At 51.1% G+C, this 15,847-nt stretch overlaps 1 protein-coding gene across 4 annotated transcripts in view; it reads right to left on the bottom strand.

Annotated features, from left to right (window-relative positions):
• The window catches only part of LOC144115859 (uncharacterized), a 40,931-nt gene that overhangs the window by 14,505 nt on the left and 10,579 nt on the right, over window positions 1–15,847 (bottom strand). The window contains exon 5 of one of the 4 annotated variants that reach the window (XM_077650410.1): window positions 785–805. The exons of 2 other annotated variants lie outside the window; for them this stretch is intronic. In XM_077650410.1, the coding sequence (XP_077506536.1) occupies window positions 800–805 (6 nt within the window). In that variant the 3' untranslated portion in view covers window positions 785–799. Of the gene's footprint in view, window positions 1–784; window positions 806–5,012; window positions 14,080–15,847 lie in introns of those variants that run through there. One more of the 4 variants, XM_077650409.1, reaches the window with a different exon arrangement.

Here is a 15,847-nt window from a genome sequence, read left to right as displayed (position 1 = left end):
AGTTTGGTAGACAATGAGTTTCGGTTTCCTGGTTTCGGCAGTTTTTAAATGCTTCGTTTTTTTGAAGAGAGTTATTGCCTCAGGGTATCAGTGGGCAAAGGTGTCTTGTGGCAGATATAGGGGTCTCTAAGGAGTGGGATGTGATTATCGACTCAAAATGTTAAAAACAACGAGAATTCCCCTTTATCGCCGGAGTGCTCCTTTTCATGTTCACACAGCTTGACACATTTAGAGGTCTGTATCTGGTTAATTCTCAGACTACATGCAGAATTCGTATGCAACAGGGCTGAAGCTTGGCAATGGGCTGTTGTCGAATTTATCTATAGTGCCCATATTTTAATGAACAATGCTTTCAATGGCTGCTTCCCGAGATTTTCATTCGGCAGTGTTTGACAAGGAATTCCTTTTTTTTTCACCTGGCACCCAGACACAGCGAATGTCAATTTCATCCTGATCTATTAGTCACACGCTAACCTTTGTCATGTCCACGTTAAAGAGGGTGGCGTCATGGTTTTCGGATTAGGATTCGGTTAAGATACTGCTGTCAGAAATCCACTTTCTAAAGATATTTATGGGCTTGTGCCTGTTACAAGAGGCTCCCATAGATGACGCCAGCCACACCAGCGACGACTCGAGTCTACGCCAAACGTAGGAGCCACGAGCAGCACGCCAGACGACGAGCCGTCTGCCGCCGCCTTCCTCCTCACCCTCGTGAAAACACGGAGCAGACGACGTCTCACGTTGCAAGCGTCGCCTCTCGAGCTGCTGCGCAGAAGACCCATATCTGTATTCCTTCTGATCATATCTGTGTAGCCGAGACAGAAATAAAATCTCAGTTATCACCTAGCAGAGAGAAGTCATCAGTTTATTAAGCCATCCTGCTGTAAACAGGCACGAAACATGGTCTCAGAAGTATAAAAGTACCGTCAGCGCATCAACCATGGAGATGATACCACCACCTGCGAAATTCGACTCCACTGGCAACGCAGCGGAACAATGGCACGCCTCCAAGCAGAGCTTCACGCTGTACCTCAAAGCAACGAACACAGCGAGAGCAGCTCCCGACCGGCAAGTAGTCTTTTGACCGTCGGAGGCTTCACACTTCTCGACATTTACTACACTTTGAACTTCGGGGAGACAACCGATACAAGACCACACCCAGAATTTGACTACACGCATGTGATCAGCTTTCTCGACGCGCACTTTCTACCGAAGCAGAACGAACTGTACTCTCCATACGTCTTCCGATCAAAAATGCAGGATCTGGAGGAGCAGTTTGATAATTTTTTCATGGACTTGAAATTCAAAGCGCGCGACTGTGGGTTCGGAAACGAACGAGATAAAATGATTCGCGACCAGATCGTCTGTGGAATTCAAGACGAGAGAGCGCGAGCGGACATCCTAAAGCTCGATGATTAAACCCTCGAGAAAGTCGTCAAAGTGTTTCTTGCTCACGAGGCTACAAAACTTCAGATGAAAGCGTTTAAAGAGGAATCAGCTGCAAGCGAGAGCGAAGTCAACGCTGTAAGGAAGCATAATCGTCGCACTTTCAATAGTAAAAGCTCTAAAGGAAAGAAAAACCTCCTTCGATGGTGATTGCAACAAAATGCAAGTACTGCGGAGAAAGCTACGAACGCAAAAGAACAGCCTGCCCAGCTTGGAAGCAAGCGTGCATGAAGTGCAAACAGAAGAACCGCTTCGCAGCAGGATGCGAAAGCAGCAGGGTAGTGGCTCGTCTACAGGGTAGATAGCGACGAAGAGGAGATATTGGCAGTCAACAATGAAAAGCCCAGCTCAGTGTACACACTCCTAGAAGTGAACGGAAACGAGGTAAAATTTCAAGTAGACAGTGGAGTGGCAGTTGACGTGATAACAGCCAAACACGTCCGTCCTCAGCAGCTGAGAGCGAGCTCAACGACCCTACGGACATGGAATGGAAACAAAGTTTGCTCGAAAGGCAAAGCTCAACTTGAGGTAAAAGCCGCAAATGTAAAGAACCATGTCCTGGAATTCGTAGTTGTTGGAGATGAGCTCACACCTCAAATCGGAAGGACAGCAGCAGAAAAAATGGGTCTCATAACAATTGACTACAACGTAGTAGCTACAGTTGACGCTCCAAAAGAAGACTCACAAGGCGCTTAGTGGAAAAATAACCAGACGTCTTTGGAGATGCATTAGGGACGCTACCGGGACAAGAACACCTTGTAACTAAACAAGAAGCAATCCCGAAAGCTATAACAAGCTGCAGAGTGCCTGTCAGCAAAGAACACATTGAAAAGTGTCAATTAACACAAAAATAAATTATAAGCCATTAATTAAAGAAAATGGGCCGAAAAAAAGTGATACAATGGCTGTAAATGCGGTGGCGGCGGACCACAGTGGTAGAGTGCTTGAAGCAAAGAGAGGCAAAGAGTCCCAAGTGAAGCAGAGAGGCAGCGAGTCTGGAAGAGGCGTCAATGCTTTCTCATTCCTCCAGTGCGGGTTGCCGCAGTGATCTCTAACGTTTCATTACAATAAGCGCTATGTGGCACGCTATCTCGACGGCTGCGTTTCAAATCGTCTGTCGCACAACAACCTCCTTATTGCAGCCCAGTTGTATTGATAACAATCGATCTTTACACAGGAATAAAAGAATTAAGATATGAACATCAGCTACGCTCTATTGTGATGTAAGTGCCTAATGTTGAAAAGCTCATTTGATACTGTGATGGGCTTCCCCTCACGCTCTGATACCTATAAATATCAGAGCAAGTGAAGTGTGTTGTTTGTGGCGATAAAAGTTGCCTTACAAGTGATAATTTTTCGCCTAAACTTCAGCTTTTTTAAGAATTGTGCGAAATAAAATTAGCCAGCATATAGGAGAACAGCTCTAAATTCAAGACATATCAAGAACGGAAAGCCAGCTTTATAGCCACTGAACATTTGCGGTCATTTCTAGATAAGTAATGTGCTGTGGAGCATAACTCATTTCAAATTCCGAAATTTTTTCGAAAAAAGTGTGGCAGCCTAATTTTCAGGCCCTTTAAAAAAACCGAGACCTTAATTCTTGCTCAGTAACCCTTCTCTCCTCACATTGTGGCACTGTTATTCTCATTGTTGTTTATTAGCATCCCTGCATGTGACCGAACGGCAGTGTTAGTAAGCAAGGTGTTCATGCTTGAGCTGTGCGCATACGCGATAAAAATGGTATAACTTGTAAAAACAAATAAATAGCACTCCATTCTAGAAAATGAAAACTTATCATGGAACACCTGTGCGCACGGTGTTAAGCATACCTAATAAGGTGAAATTAATCCCTACGGGGACGCTTGAGTCACAGAACCTACTAAAAAATAAACTACAAAAATACTTCTCCTATAATATAACTATCAAGAAAACTACAGCCACATAGATCTAAGAGGGTTGCATGAATTTCGCTGACTAGCGCTGACGTCTTCTGTGGTGGTGAACGGCGGACGAGTACCGAGCACCCCTTAACCCAAAGTTTTTTTCTCTTTTCCGGACGTCTCGCTGCCCACAAGCACTTGCACGCCGGTGTGGAGTTCTTGAAAAACATCCCTCGCTCAGTCAACTGCAAAGATCTTCGCAGCTCACTAAAAGATGCCTACGTACAGTTGCACGGCAAAGACGCGAAGAAAGAGCACGTGGTATAAGCAAACTCCACGTGCATTGCTTGTCGCATATAGCGCGGTCCACACAGTTCTCCGCAACGGTGAAGACGTACAGCCTTTGCCAGAAGTAATTAGCCCAATGGGTGTGCTTATAAGATGTTTAGTCTGGCTATATTAGCATGTGTGGAAGTCCTCAACTCCGAATAGGCGGAGAGGTGAGCGAGATGTTGGAACGCTGGCGATGCATAACGTACCACACAGCATCGACCAGAATGAAACACCTTCGGCTCTTTATTTTGACACAGGGTGTACAGCCGTCCACACACTAATATGGAGCGTTCGAGATGAGCGCACTGTCGAGCGTTTTAGAACGCAGATCTTAAGCGTGCATTCGTCGTTTGAGCCGCGTCGCCGCCGCCGGTGTAACCGAGCCCAACTATAAATGAATAAAAATAAACTTTCGAAGTCGCGGTGCCGCGAACAATTATGCTTCTCTGGCCAGCTCACGAGAGCACTAGGATATTGCGACAAAAGGCGGAACACCCCTACACGTTTCTACATAAACTCAGACCACTTCAATGCGGGCGTAAAGTTCGGAAAGATGCTTTAAGGTTGGCATTTTTAGCATTCGACAAAGCCCAAAGGAAGCGTCCTACTGCTTAACCAAAGCAGGGAGCCAAAGGCATTGCCTGCCAAGTCTAGCAGGAAAAACTTATGATGTGGACTAGATATTGGCAGTTTTACTCAAAGTTTTCCACTCTGATTCGTATAAAGTTCCCATAATGCAGCGCATCACTGGTCGCATGTATCGCCACATTTCTTTAATGCAAAAGCTCGTAAGTATGGCGGAGTGCACTAGAGAAAGAGTTGCCGTAGTGGAGGGCTCCGGAATAATTTCTACCACCTGGTTTTTGTATTGAGAGCTACACTACACTACCCAGTCGAGCATTTCGCTGTGAGCCTGGGAGGCCCATAGTGCGCATGCGCGAAACCAGAGAGGAGCAGCACGTACGTGGCGCACGACTTCATTTTCCTTCACTTGCAGCGCTGTTCGGGTGTCCACCGAAATATGTGAGAGAGGCGAGACATGTGTGATTTCCTTTCATCAAAACAAGTTTCCATTTCATTTTCCTTCCCTTACGGCCGCGGTTCGTTGTCGGTCTCCACGGCAGGGGTCGCATGGATCCCACCTACTGTTCCGCTGAACGCATCAAAGTTCACCGGCGTTTTATGAAAAATTGAAAATTGGTTTTCGGGGAAAGGAAATGGCGCAGTACCTGTCTAACATCTCGGCGCACACCTGAACCGCGCTGTAAGGGAAGGGACAAAGGAGGGAGTGAAAGAACAAAGGAAGAATGTGGTGCTGTAGTGGAGGGCTCCGGAAATAATTTCGAGAGAGAGTGAGAGAGAGAAAAATTTTATTGCTGGAGAGCAAGTCGGGGCACGCCCCTGGGTCTCCGCACGACCCCACTGCACTCAAGTGTTTATGTCCCTAAGGTCCATAACACTGGCAGCCCGGCCGGTGGCGATAGTCTGCACGGCCGGGTCCTGCGAGCGCAGCAGGGTCTCCCAGTCCTCCCAGGTCTTGAGGTCCTCTAGGCTGCGCGGGGGAAGGTCCGCCGCAGAGGGAGAGAATGTCGAAGGAAGAAGCGAATGGTTCTGGGCACAAGGTGCAGGCAGGAGTGGGGAAGGAGTGGCTATAGTGGGCTAGGGTCAGGGGTGAGGGGAGTGTGTGTGTGTGTAGTTTGCGCCAGAGTGTTGCGTGTTTGTTATCTAGGGAGGGGTGGGGCGGGGGTAGAGCTGGCACGAGGCTCTGTAGGCCTGCGTCATCACGCTGAACGAGTGCATTCGCTCCCTCGCGAATCCCCGATCCGAGGCCACCTGAACCCGGTTTAAAGAACCTCGGGCTAAAAGGTTGGCGGCCTCGTTTCCAGGATTCCCGGAGTGCGCAGGCACCCACATAAGCACTACATGGCGGGGTGGGGGTGCATCGGGCGAGCCCAGTATGCCAAAAGCAGGGACGTGGACTCGGCCTCGCGCAAATTTAGAATTGCAGTTTTAGATTCTGTTAAAATGTACTGGGCTTCCGTGCGGGTGATGGCAATTGCGATGGCGGCTTCCTCTGCAGCCTCTGGGGTGGTGTCAGGGTGGTGAGGTAGTGTGAGGAGGGCGGATGAAGAGCAGTCCACCACGGCTGCGGTTGCTTCGTCACTCGTGCAGGCGGCGTCCACCCATACGGCGTCCGGCTCGGAGCCGTACACTCGGTGGAGTGCCTTCGCACGGGCTCTGCGGTGCTGCTCATGGTGGGAGGGTGCATATTTTTTGGCAGTGGCTTGATGACCAGCTCTCGGTGAAGGGATCGAGGAATGGGGAGGAGGGTTGGGTCGTTGGCCGGTATTCTGATTCCGAGGGAGTCCAGGATATACCGGCCTGTGGAGGTTTGTGTAAAGGCGCGCTCACATTAGCGGGAAAACGCGCAACGCAGGACGTTTTCCGCGCGCCGCTTCCCGCACAAGCCGGTTTTCCTCCCGCAGACAGCCTCCTGTGCCGTCCCGCAGAGCGATAAGTCCGGTACCTATTTTTCCCGTGCCGCTGACGAGAACAGCCAATGGACGCCGACCGTGAACCGTGACGTCGGTCCCAGTTCAGCGACCCCGTCGGCGGAGGCGGAGGCTGCGCGCGTCCGGCCGGCCGGCCGGGCACTCGGCGGCTGCTTTGCCAGCATGGACATGCGACTTGAGACGGTGCAGAAGCGACGGTGCAGAAGCAGCGAACAAACAAGTATAAGTACGGTTACCGTAGCCAACAGCTCATCGTTCGAACCAGTCGTCCTGGAGACAAAAAGGGCGATGGGAGGAGAGCTAGCAGACGATCAAGACGACGACGCGAGAAAGGGGCGCGCTTTCCAGTCTTCTCGGGTGTCACGTGACTATCCCTTTTTCTTTCTGCTCGTTCGGGTCCTCCCTCAGTGCCTCCTCTCTCTACATTCCAAGACAAGCGCAGCGAGAAAACGCGCGCAGTGTGAGCGTCATTCCGAGGAGCTGCGAGGCAGCGTCGACGTTGACGCTGTGCCGCAGCGGGAAGCTTCCCGCTAGTGTGAGCGCGCCTTAAGCCTTATGTATTGGGCCTGTCGATGGGTCTCCACGAGTTCCCCAATCGTGTTGTGGAGGCCCAGGCCTAGTAGTCTGTCTGTGGGGGTGTTGAGGGGAAGATGAAGTGCGACTTTGAATGCCTTGCGGATCAAGGCATCCAAAGTATTTATGTCGTGTTTGGATAGTTCTAGGTATGGGGTAGTGTAGAGCACACGGCTGAGGACAAAGGCATGAATGAGGCGACAGAGGTCGCGCTCCTTCATGCCTCTATGATGGCCCGAAACTCTGTGGATGAGATGCGATATCGCTCCTGTAACATGCTTGAGTTTCTTGAGGGTGGTGGTGTTTTTGCCATCGTTCTGGATATGCAGGCCCAATACGCGGAGGGTGTCAACCTCCGGTACCGGGTCCCCATTAAGTTCGATGGCAATGGCGGAGTGGGGGGAGCGTTGGTTCTTAGGCCGGATGAGGAGCAGTTCGGACTTCTCTGGGTAACAAGACAGTCCGATGTTCTGTGCATAAGTTTGGGTGAGGGTGGCTGCTTCCTGTAAGGTGTTCTCTATGTCGCCGTCACTGCCGTGGGTGGTCCACAGTGTGATGTCGTCGGCATAAAGAGTGTGCTTAAGGTGGGGAATAGTTGCCAATTTTCGGGCGAGAGGGATAAGGGTGATGTTAAAGAGGAAGGGGGAGAGGACGGACCCTTGAGGGGTTCCGATACTCTGAAGCGTGTAGGAGGGGGAAGAGAGAGGTCCAAATGTATCTCAGCCGTGCGGTCAGTGAGGAATGCTTGAATGTAGCCGTACCTGCGCGCACCCACATTCAATAGAGATAGGGCAGCCATGATCGCCTGATGTTCGATGCGATCAAAAGCTTTGGAGAGATCGAAAGCTAAGACTGCCTTTGTGTGACCAGGCAGGAGCGGGTCGAAAATGTCATGTGTGAGTTGCAGCATGGCGTCCTGTGCGGATAGATGGGGGCGGAATCCCACCATGCTATGCGGGTATAGATTGTTGTCCGCCATGTGCGTTGCTAGTCTTGCTAACACAACATGCTCTAAGAGCTTTCCGAGGCATGAGGTTAGCGAAATCGGGCGAAGGTTTTGAAGTGTAAGTGTTTTGTTGGGTTTGGATATGAATATTACCTTCGCGTGGCGCCAGGACTGCGGGAGGATACCCTCCCTCCAGCACTGGTTGAAGTATTGCGTAATTTGGGTGATCGATTGGTCGTCTAGATTACGGAGCATGGAGTTAATCATTTGGTCTGCACCAGGTGCGGAGTTGGTTCGGAGAGTCAGGAGGGCCGCTCTGACTTCCGTCTCAGTGATGTCTGTGTCGAGTGTTGGATTGGCTGGTCCTGTATAGGTGGGTAGAGGTGTGGAAGCACCCGGAGAGGTGTATGTGTTCTGAAGTGTGTTTATGAGGGCCTCGGGATCGTCAATATGTTGGTGTGTGAGGCATGTCACGTGTTGTTGTGTTGATGATTTGGTGTTTGTGGGGTCGATGAGGTGTCGGAGGAGTTGCCATGCGCGTTTGCTGGACAGGTTTCCGGCGATGCCGTCACATATCTGTCCCCAGTTGGATCGGTAGAGCTCCTCCGAATGTCGTTGGATTTTTGTCTGCAGCGCGGCCAGCCGCTTTTTAAGTGTCTTGTTATATTTATTGCCTTTCCAGCGTTCCAGGAGGCTGTGATAAGCCTCCCAGAGGTGGGCTAGGTGTGTGTCCAGGGTAGGGGTTTCGGTGGTCGTTTCAATGTGTTGCGAGTTGTGGTTAACGTCATGCTTGAGTGATTGCACCCAGGCGTCGATCTCTGTGATAGGAGTGTCTGGGTGGGCGGTGCGTGCAGCGCGAAGTGCGTCCCAGTTAACCAGTTTATGTGTTGTATAGGAGTGACGAGGTGGTTTGTACGGGACAGTGATTTGTATAATGTAATGATCACTGCCCAATGTATGTTGAGTTCTGTTCCAGGTAACACCGCGGATGTAGCGGCTCAGCGTCAGGTCCGGACTGGTGTCCATGCTGACACTGTTGCCGATCCGCGTGGGCATCGTAAACGTGTTGTGAACAGTGAGCTGGAGGTTCTGCAGGAGCAGCCACAGCCTGCGACCTCGATGTGTCGTGGTTGTGTATCCCCAGTCAGTATGCTGACTGTTGAAGTCCCCACCAATTAGTAGAGGATGTTTTTCTGCTAGGTGGTGTAGCTCTCGCAGAAGTGATTCTAACGAGTCCATCGGCTGGGACGGGGGGTGGTATATATTTGCTATAAATATTGAAGGAAGTGTATATGTGTTATGTATAAGTTCAGTGATCACGCAGGGTGTCTCAGACGGGATGTGGTGGGTTTTATAGGTGAGGCTGCGGTCGATGAGTGTGGACGCCCTGGGTTTGCTAGTGGTGCCTGAGTGTGTAGATGTGTAGCTGGGGAGGGTTGCCCGGTGTGCAGTCTCCTGGAGAAGAAGTATATGGGGAGTGGGCGTGAGGGCGGGAAGGAGAAGTTGCAGAGAGCGCGCTTGGCCCGGAAACCGCGGCAGTTCCAAGTTAAAATAGGAAAGAGAATTAGTGTTCCGCCCCGCCATATTGGAGAGTCGGGGGGTTGAGGAGGGGAGTGAGACGGGTGTCAATTGGTATGTGTTCAGCAAAGGGGGTTTGTGCTTGCGGAGGTAGGGGGAGGAGTGGAGGTGGTCTGAATTTGGGTGAAGCGATGGGTAAGGTTATGTTCCATGAGCTCCATCATCTTGGTAAGCATAGCGTCCATGCGCTGCTCAAGTTTTTCGGTGAGGGTTGCGGCAAGGTGATTGAAACTGGCCTCAAGGTGGGCGTCTAGCTCTTTTAGTTTGTGGTCAAATTTGGCATCCAGTGCAGCGAATTTAGCGTCTATTTCTAGGGGTATGGTAGGCGGTGTGGCGTCAGAAGTGCGCTGCTTCTTTGCAGAAGGGGTGCTCGAAGTGTCTGTGGATGGGGATGTCGGGTTAACGAGAGGGGGTGCGGGTTGAGTAGGTAGAGAAGGGGTGGGGCTGCTTAAAAGAGAGGAGAGACGGCTTACCTCGTCGCGCAAGGCCCGGAGTTCCTGGTCTCTCGAATCTTCTTGGGAGGACTGGGGTGGGGGGGGGGGGGGGATGACGGGTGGCGTTGCCGGAAACGCGGTCTGCCCAAGTGAGACGTGAGGAGTTTTTGCTGCTGTTCTGTCGGTTTCTGGAACTTGACCAGGAAGCCGTCGAACTGCATCCGTTGGTTGTTGGTTGTGCTTTGTTGATCACGGCGATACAGCCGCAATTTAGACGGAGGAGAGAGAGTGTTCCTCGGGGACGCTAGTTTACGGCCCCGTGCTTTGCAGTTCCCAGTTCCGGTCATATGTGGGCGCCCGCAGAGAATGCAGCTGGGGGTACATGATGACACATCTTCTTTGGGATGGGATTTCTCGCAGCGGGGACATTTATGAGATCTTGGGTGGACACACACATCCGCCCGGTGGCCTGGGACGCGGCAGTTCGTGCAAGCGTCTATATGCCCTCGGTACGGTGAACACCTGTGGAGGGCTCCTCCATAAAGAATGGCGCGTGGCACAGGTCCAGCATGAAAGGTGACTAGAATGGAACGCGTGGCCCCCATTCGGCGGGCGTCCACGATGAGGGCTTCCGGGTTGCCGGTGATGAGGTCCTGGAGAAGAGATGTCGGGGTCTCATTCCAGTATGCATTGGAGATTACTCCGCGTACCGCTCCGTCCGGTGGCGCTATATAACCTGCGACTGCGAAGTCCTTTGCTTGGTGTTGGATCTGGGTTATGCGAACCAGCGCGAGTGCGTCAGCTTGTAGGGGCGTGCTTACTGTGCACGTGTTGTTGACTGGGTGAACCCTGATTTGGGTACGTGTTGGTTCTTGAAGCTGGGACGCCGCTCGGAGGATGGTTTCCCGTAGTAGTCGGGGCGGAAGCAGGTTCAGTTGCAGCCCGACTCGAGACCTGAAGATGATCTTGTAGTCAGCAGCCGGGAGCGGCGGCTGCTTGCCGCGAACGCTGCGCAGCTGCGCGCGTTGCTTGCAGGTGCGACTTGTCAGGGCCTGCAGTAGGTGATATGCAGGCACCGCTTGCAGACGCTGCGGTTTCCTGGCTTGTTGACGTACAGCGGTCCCTGGAGCGGGCAGGCACACTAAGGATGCAAGTCCAGTCCCTTGGGTCGTAGTCGCGGGGGTGAAGAATCTCTCCCTGCATTTGTACCTTCATGGTGGTGTGTTCACGGGGACGCGACCGAGAGCGAGCGCGGACACAGGAAGGGGAGTCGTTGGCGCAGCGCGCTTGTAATCCAAGAAACGGCGCGCGCGCGCGAACGCTGAGGCCGGATGCTGGGATGCGATTGCCGCCGAGATTGGGAGATGTTTCCAATAATTTCGACCACCTGGGCATCTTTAAGGTGCACTGACATCGCACAGCACACGGGCGCCTTAGCGTTTCGCCTCGATCGATACTCAGCCGCTGCGGTCGGGAGCAAAACCGGGTACTCCAGATCAGTAGCCGAGCGCTCTAACCTCTGAGCCACCGCGGTTGGTCGGTGTTTTATAATAATAATAATTGATTTCTGGGGAAAGGAAATGGCGCAATATACGTCTCGTATATCGCTGGACTCCTGAACAGCGCCATAAGGGAAGGAATAAAGGAGGGAGTGAAAGAAGAAAGGAAGAAAGAGGTGCCGTAGTGGAGGGCTGTGGAATAATTTCGAACGCCTGGGGATCTCTAAGGTGCACTGACATTTGGTTTCGGGGGAAGGAAATGGCGTAGTATCTGTCTCACATATCGGCGAACACCTGAACTACCTTGGTGGTTTGCCTCCATTGAAACGCAGCAGACGCAGTAAGGTTCAAACCCGGGAGCTTAGGATCAGTAGCCGAGCGCCTTAACCACTGAGCCACCGCGGCGGGTCAGCGTTTTATGAAAATTTGGTTTTGGGGGAAGGAGATGGCATAGTATCTGTCTCACATATCGGCGGACACCTGAACCCCGCCATAAGGGAAGAGGTAAAGGAGGGAGTGAAATACGAAAGAAAAAAAGAGGTGCCATAGTAGAGGGCTCCGGAATAATTTCGACCACGTGCACTGTTAACAAAAAAATGCCGAAATGTGAGTAAATGGCTTGTCTTCTAGCGCACACCCAAAAGGAGATTTTATTTAATCAATACATATGGAGTATTTTATTTACTCTCTTATACAAGGGAGGTATTTAGGAGTACAAGGGAGTACATTTTTTACTACCTACAGAAATGGAGCCCAAACATTACGTGATCTTTATTTGTCTTCATTCAGGCTCATTCTTACAGCAGTGCCAGCAGCGGGAACGGGCAGCAGCTGCGGGGGCCACCGGCAATCCAACTTGTGAAACTGCGCTGCCCTAATGTAACCCCGTGTCGCGCGTTCTTTTCGCCGTGTGCAAGCCCTGCGTCAGCGTAGGTGGAGGTGGCAGGAGTCGTCTGCTTGTCGTCTGCTTTTGCTGTACGAGCTCGTTTGGTTGGCTATGTTCGTAGATAAAGGCATGTAACATTAGAATCAATAGTTCAAACCTGAAAAGTGTCCCGGGGTAGTTTTCACTGTCTGCACCACGCTATATTTGAGTAAAAACCGGAGCAGAATAAGTTGAAAATGAAAGCAATTCAGAATAATTTACCCCTGGGGGTCTTTAAAGTGCACTCGTATCGCACACCGCCGCCTTTGCATTTCTCCTCCATCGAACGCCGCCGCCGCGGTCGGGATCGATCCCGGATACTCCAGCTTAGTAGCCCAGCGCCCTAATCACTGAGCCACCGCGGCGGGTAGCCCTAGACGGTCGGACCTAACGGACACGCGTTGGTGTATCGCTCGTTGCCATAGCAAATAGGACGCCGAGCGGCAAGAATTTGGCCCGGGCCACCCCAGAAATTTCGACCTTGTCCGATTTGGCCCAAAATCGACGTGCTACCATAAATGACCGTGCTCTACACGATGACGTCCTCCAAATTTGGCCCGGGCCACCCCAGAAATTTCGACCTTGTCCGATTTGGCCCAAAATCGACGTGCTACCATAAATGACCGTGCTCTACACGATGACGTCCTCCAAATTTGGCCCGGGCCACCCCCGCATTTGACCTTGGACTATTTGTACCAAAATCGATGTCCATCCATAACCGAGTGCGCCCGGCACGATGTCGACCTCCAATTTATCCCTAGTCATTTTAAAAAATTTGAAGCGGGTGACCCCCGAAATTATGACCTTGAACGATTTCGACCAATTTCATGTCCAACCACTACTTAGTGTGCCCGGCATGATGGCGACCTCCGAAGTTGACCCGGGTCATTGCAAAAAATATGGCCCGGGCGACCCTCGAAATTTGAATTTGGCCGAATTGGACCAAAATCGATGTTTAACCATAACTGAGCAAGCCCGGCAAGATGGAAACCTCCAAATTTGGACCGGGTCATTCCCAAAACTTTGGCCCGAGCGACCACCGAAATTTAAACGTGTCCGATTTGTACCAGAATTGATGTCGAACCATAACTTAACGAACCCGGCACGATGACAACCTCGAAATTTGGCCCAGATAGTTTTAAAAATTTGGCCCAGGCGACCCTCGCAATTTTAGTTTGGGCGAATTGGACCAAGATTGATGTCTAACCATAACTGAGCGTGCCGAGCATGACGACGACCTCCAAATTTGGCCAGGGTCATTGCCAAAGATTTGGTCTGGGGCACCCTCGAAATCGATTTCTACCAAAATCGATCCAAACCATAACTCAGCGTGGCCGGCACAATGAAGACCCCCAAATCTGGCCAGGGTTATTCGAAAATTCGGTACACGCGACCTCCGAAATTACGGTTTTTGATGATTTGCACCAAAATCAATGTCAAAACATAACTAATCGTGCCGGACACGTTGGCGACCTCGAAATTTGGCCCGAGTCATTTTCGAAAATTTGGGCTGGCGGACGCCCGAAATTCGACCTTATCCCATTTCGACCAAAATCGATGTAAAACCGTTGTCTACCGTGCCTGACATGATGGCAACCTCCTAATTTGGCTCGGGCTATTGCCAAAATATGACAGGGCACGCGAGAAGGGGCGAAAGTAAGATAAAACGGCTTCGCCGCGCTGCCTGACGTACTTCTGGGGTCGAGATATCGCAGTGCTCCTGCGTGTCCATTCATGCTCGCAGCCGTGTCTTTTAAAGCGAAAGCTTTACTACGCACCTCCGTAGCTTCTTCGCAGTGCGCGCGAGTTTGACCTTGAACCCAGGAGAAATTACGTGACAGCTATGACGTCACTCAGCCGCCGCCGCAGCCGAAAGCGCACGCTCACCTGTGTTTCCATAGGAATTCGGCGTTGATTGTCTTCATTGGTGTTGGTGTTCATAAAGTTCCAGGCTGCAATGATTTAGAGGAAAGGAAAGGCGCATCACTTCCTCCCTGGGTCAGTGGACGCCTCAATCGCGCTTTTAGGTACGTGCTGGTGGTGAGAGAGAGATGTGGGCTGCATGAGTTACCGTTGACAACGTTGTGGCCAACGTTTTTGGATCTAAAAACGTTGGCTGTGGCAGACACACAGCACTGCAGCTATCGGCTGCAGTGTTCATTGGGTAAGCAACCTCTCGCGATCAACCCTTACTTTTGAAGCGAAAAACTTCCCTACGCTAGTCAACACCGCGCTTCGCGCGAGCCGGCGTATGTCGGAGCACGAGTGACGTCACGCACGGCGCAGGTGCCCGCCGCCGACTCCGTCGCCTGACCTTTCGTTTCTCTCTCTCGCTCCCTAGTTACTACTGCGCATGCGCCACTAGTAGCACCGAGCCACAGGTGTCCCGCCCAACGTAAAACGTTGGTTCCGCCGTTGCGCAGCGCCGCAACGTTTTCAGATCCCTTTTAAAGAGAAAAGGGATCTAAAAACGTTGCAGCGGCGCGCCTTTCCTCGAAAATCCAACTTTAAGTTTTCTCTTTCTTCTTTCCCTCCCTCCTTTATCCCTTCCTTTACGGCGCGGTTTGGGTGTAAACCGAGATATGTGATACTGTTACTGTGCCATTTCCTTTCCTCAAAAACCAAACAAAACAAGTGAGCCGACGGCGTTCATAGAGTTCATTGGCGTTGACAACTTCGCGAAGGCCGTTCATTTTCACGAAAAGAAAGGCTCACAACCAGCTCCGTGTGTCAGTGGAGACCTCAATCTCGCTTTTGCTTTGTATATCCTGCATCAGCTGAGCTAATCCACATTAATTTTTATGCCACTTGCCAGGGTGTCAGGGTGGGCGCACTGCCTATCCAGTGTCTGGAACGCACTCAACGTTACAGAAGCCAAGCAGCGTCTAGATGCCCGCTGCACCAGAGCTAAGCAAGACCAAGCTTAGGCAACTATAACTACGCTTAACCTTCTGCTTTCTCTTTGTGTACTTAGGTTTAGCCGTGTAAAACCTTTCTTTAATAGTTTTCCTGCTTGCAGGGTGCAAGCTGATTACGCGCAGCGCTTGGCGGTAGAGGTCGCTTTGTTTATTCACTGCGGCAGGCGTGGCGGAGGCAGGACGAGAGTGCAGCATACGCTGCTAGCTTTGTCCCGATCAGATAACATAACATGCGTGTCTCGGCGCCCCATAAAGGATTTCTTCTTTGCCTTTTCTTACTGGTTCAAACATACCCTCTGATGTTGAAATACCAACGGGCAGACTGAAAACTACAAGGCATTCCCCCGATGAATGGTCTACTCTCTTTCCGTCAGACGACACGAGGTAGGCAGGTCACTTTGCGCATAAAATGAATAATTCATTAAATGAGGGAAAAAACTAATGCGAGCAGATGTCGGCGTGGTCATGGGTTTCACATGAAAGAACAAAAATTGATGCAGGGTTCAGTCACCAAAAAAAAAGTAACATTGACGGAATGCGTCCTGTGTGTTCGCTCAAATTTAGGGTGAATGACCGGCCGCGGAAAAGATCTCCGACATGCTCCTTGGCCTAGCATTGTAAAGAGCAACCGTTTTCAGATGTACTCACAAAGCTGATGGGCATCCATAAGATATCCATCCCATGGCCCTTTCTTTCATCGGGCATCCAGATCACTCTTTTTTTCTTGCACATATTTTCTCCGTCACTTCGTTTTACGTAGGCATTATCACGCAAAACTCTCCAAACTGAACAAAAAAAAACT

The sequence above is a fragment of the Amblyomma americanum genome, chromosome 1 (assembly GCF_052857255.1).
Source record: "Amblyomma americanum isolate KBUSLIRL-KWMA chromosome 1, ASM5285725v1, whole genome shotgun sequence".
NCBI lineage: Eukaryota > Metazoa > Arthropoda > Arachnida > Ixodida > Ixodidae > Amblyomma > Amblyomma americanum.
Note: the sequence above shows the minus strand (reverse complement) of the source record. Positions and strands in the feature narration are given on the sequence as shown.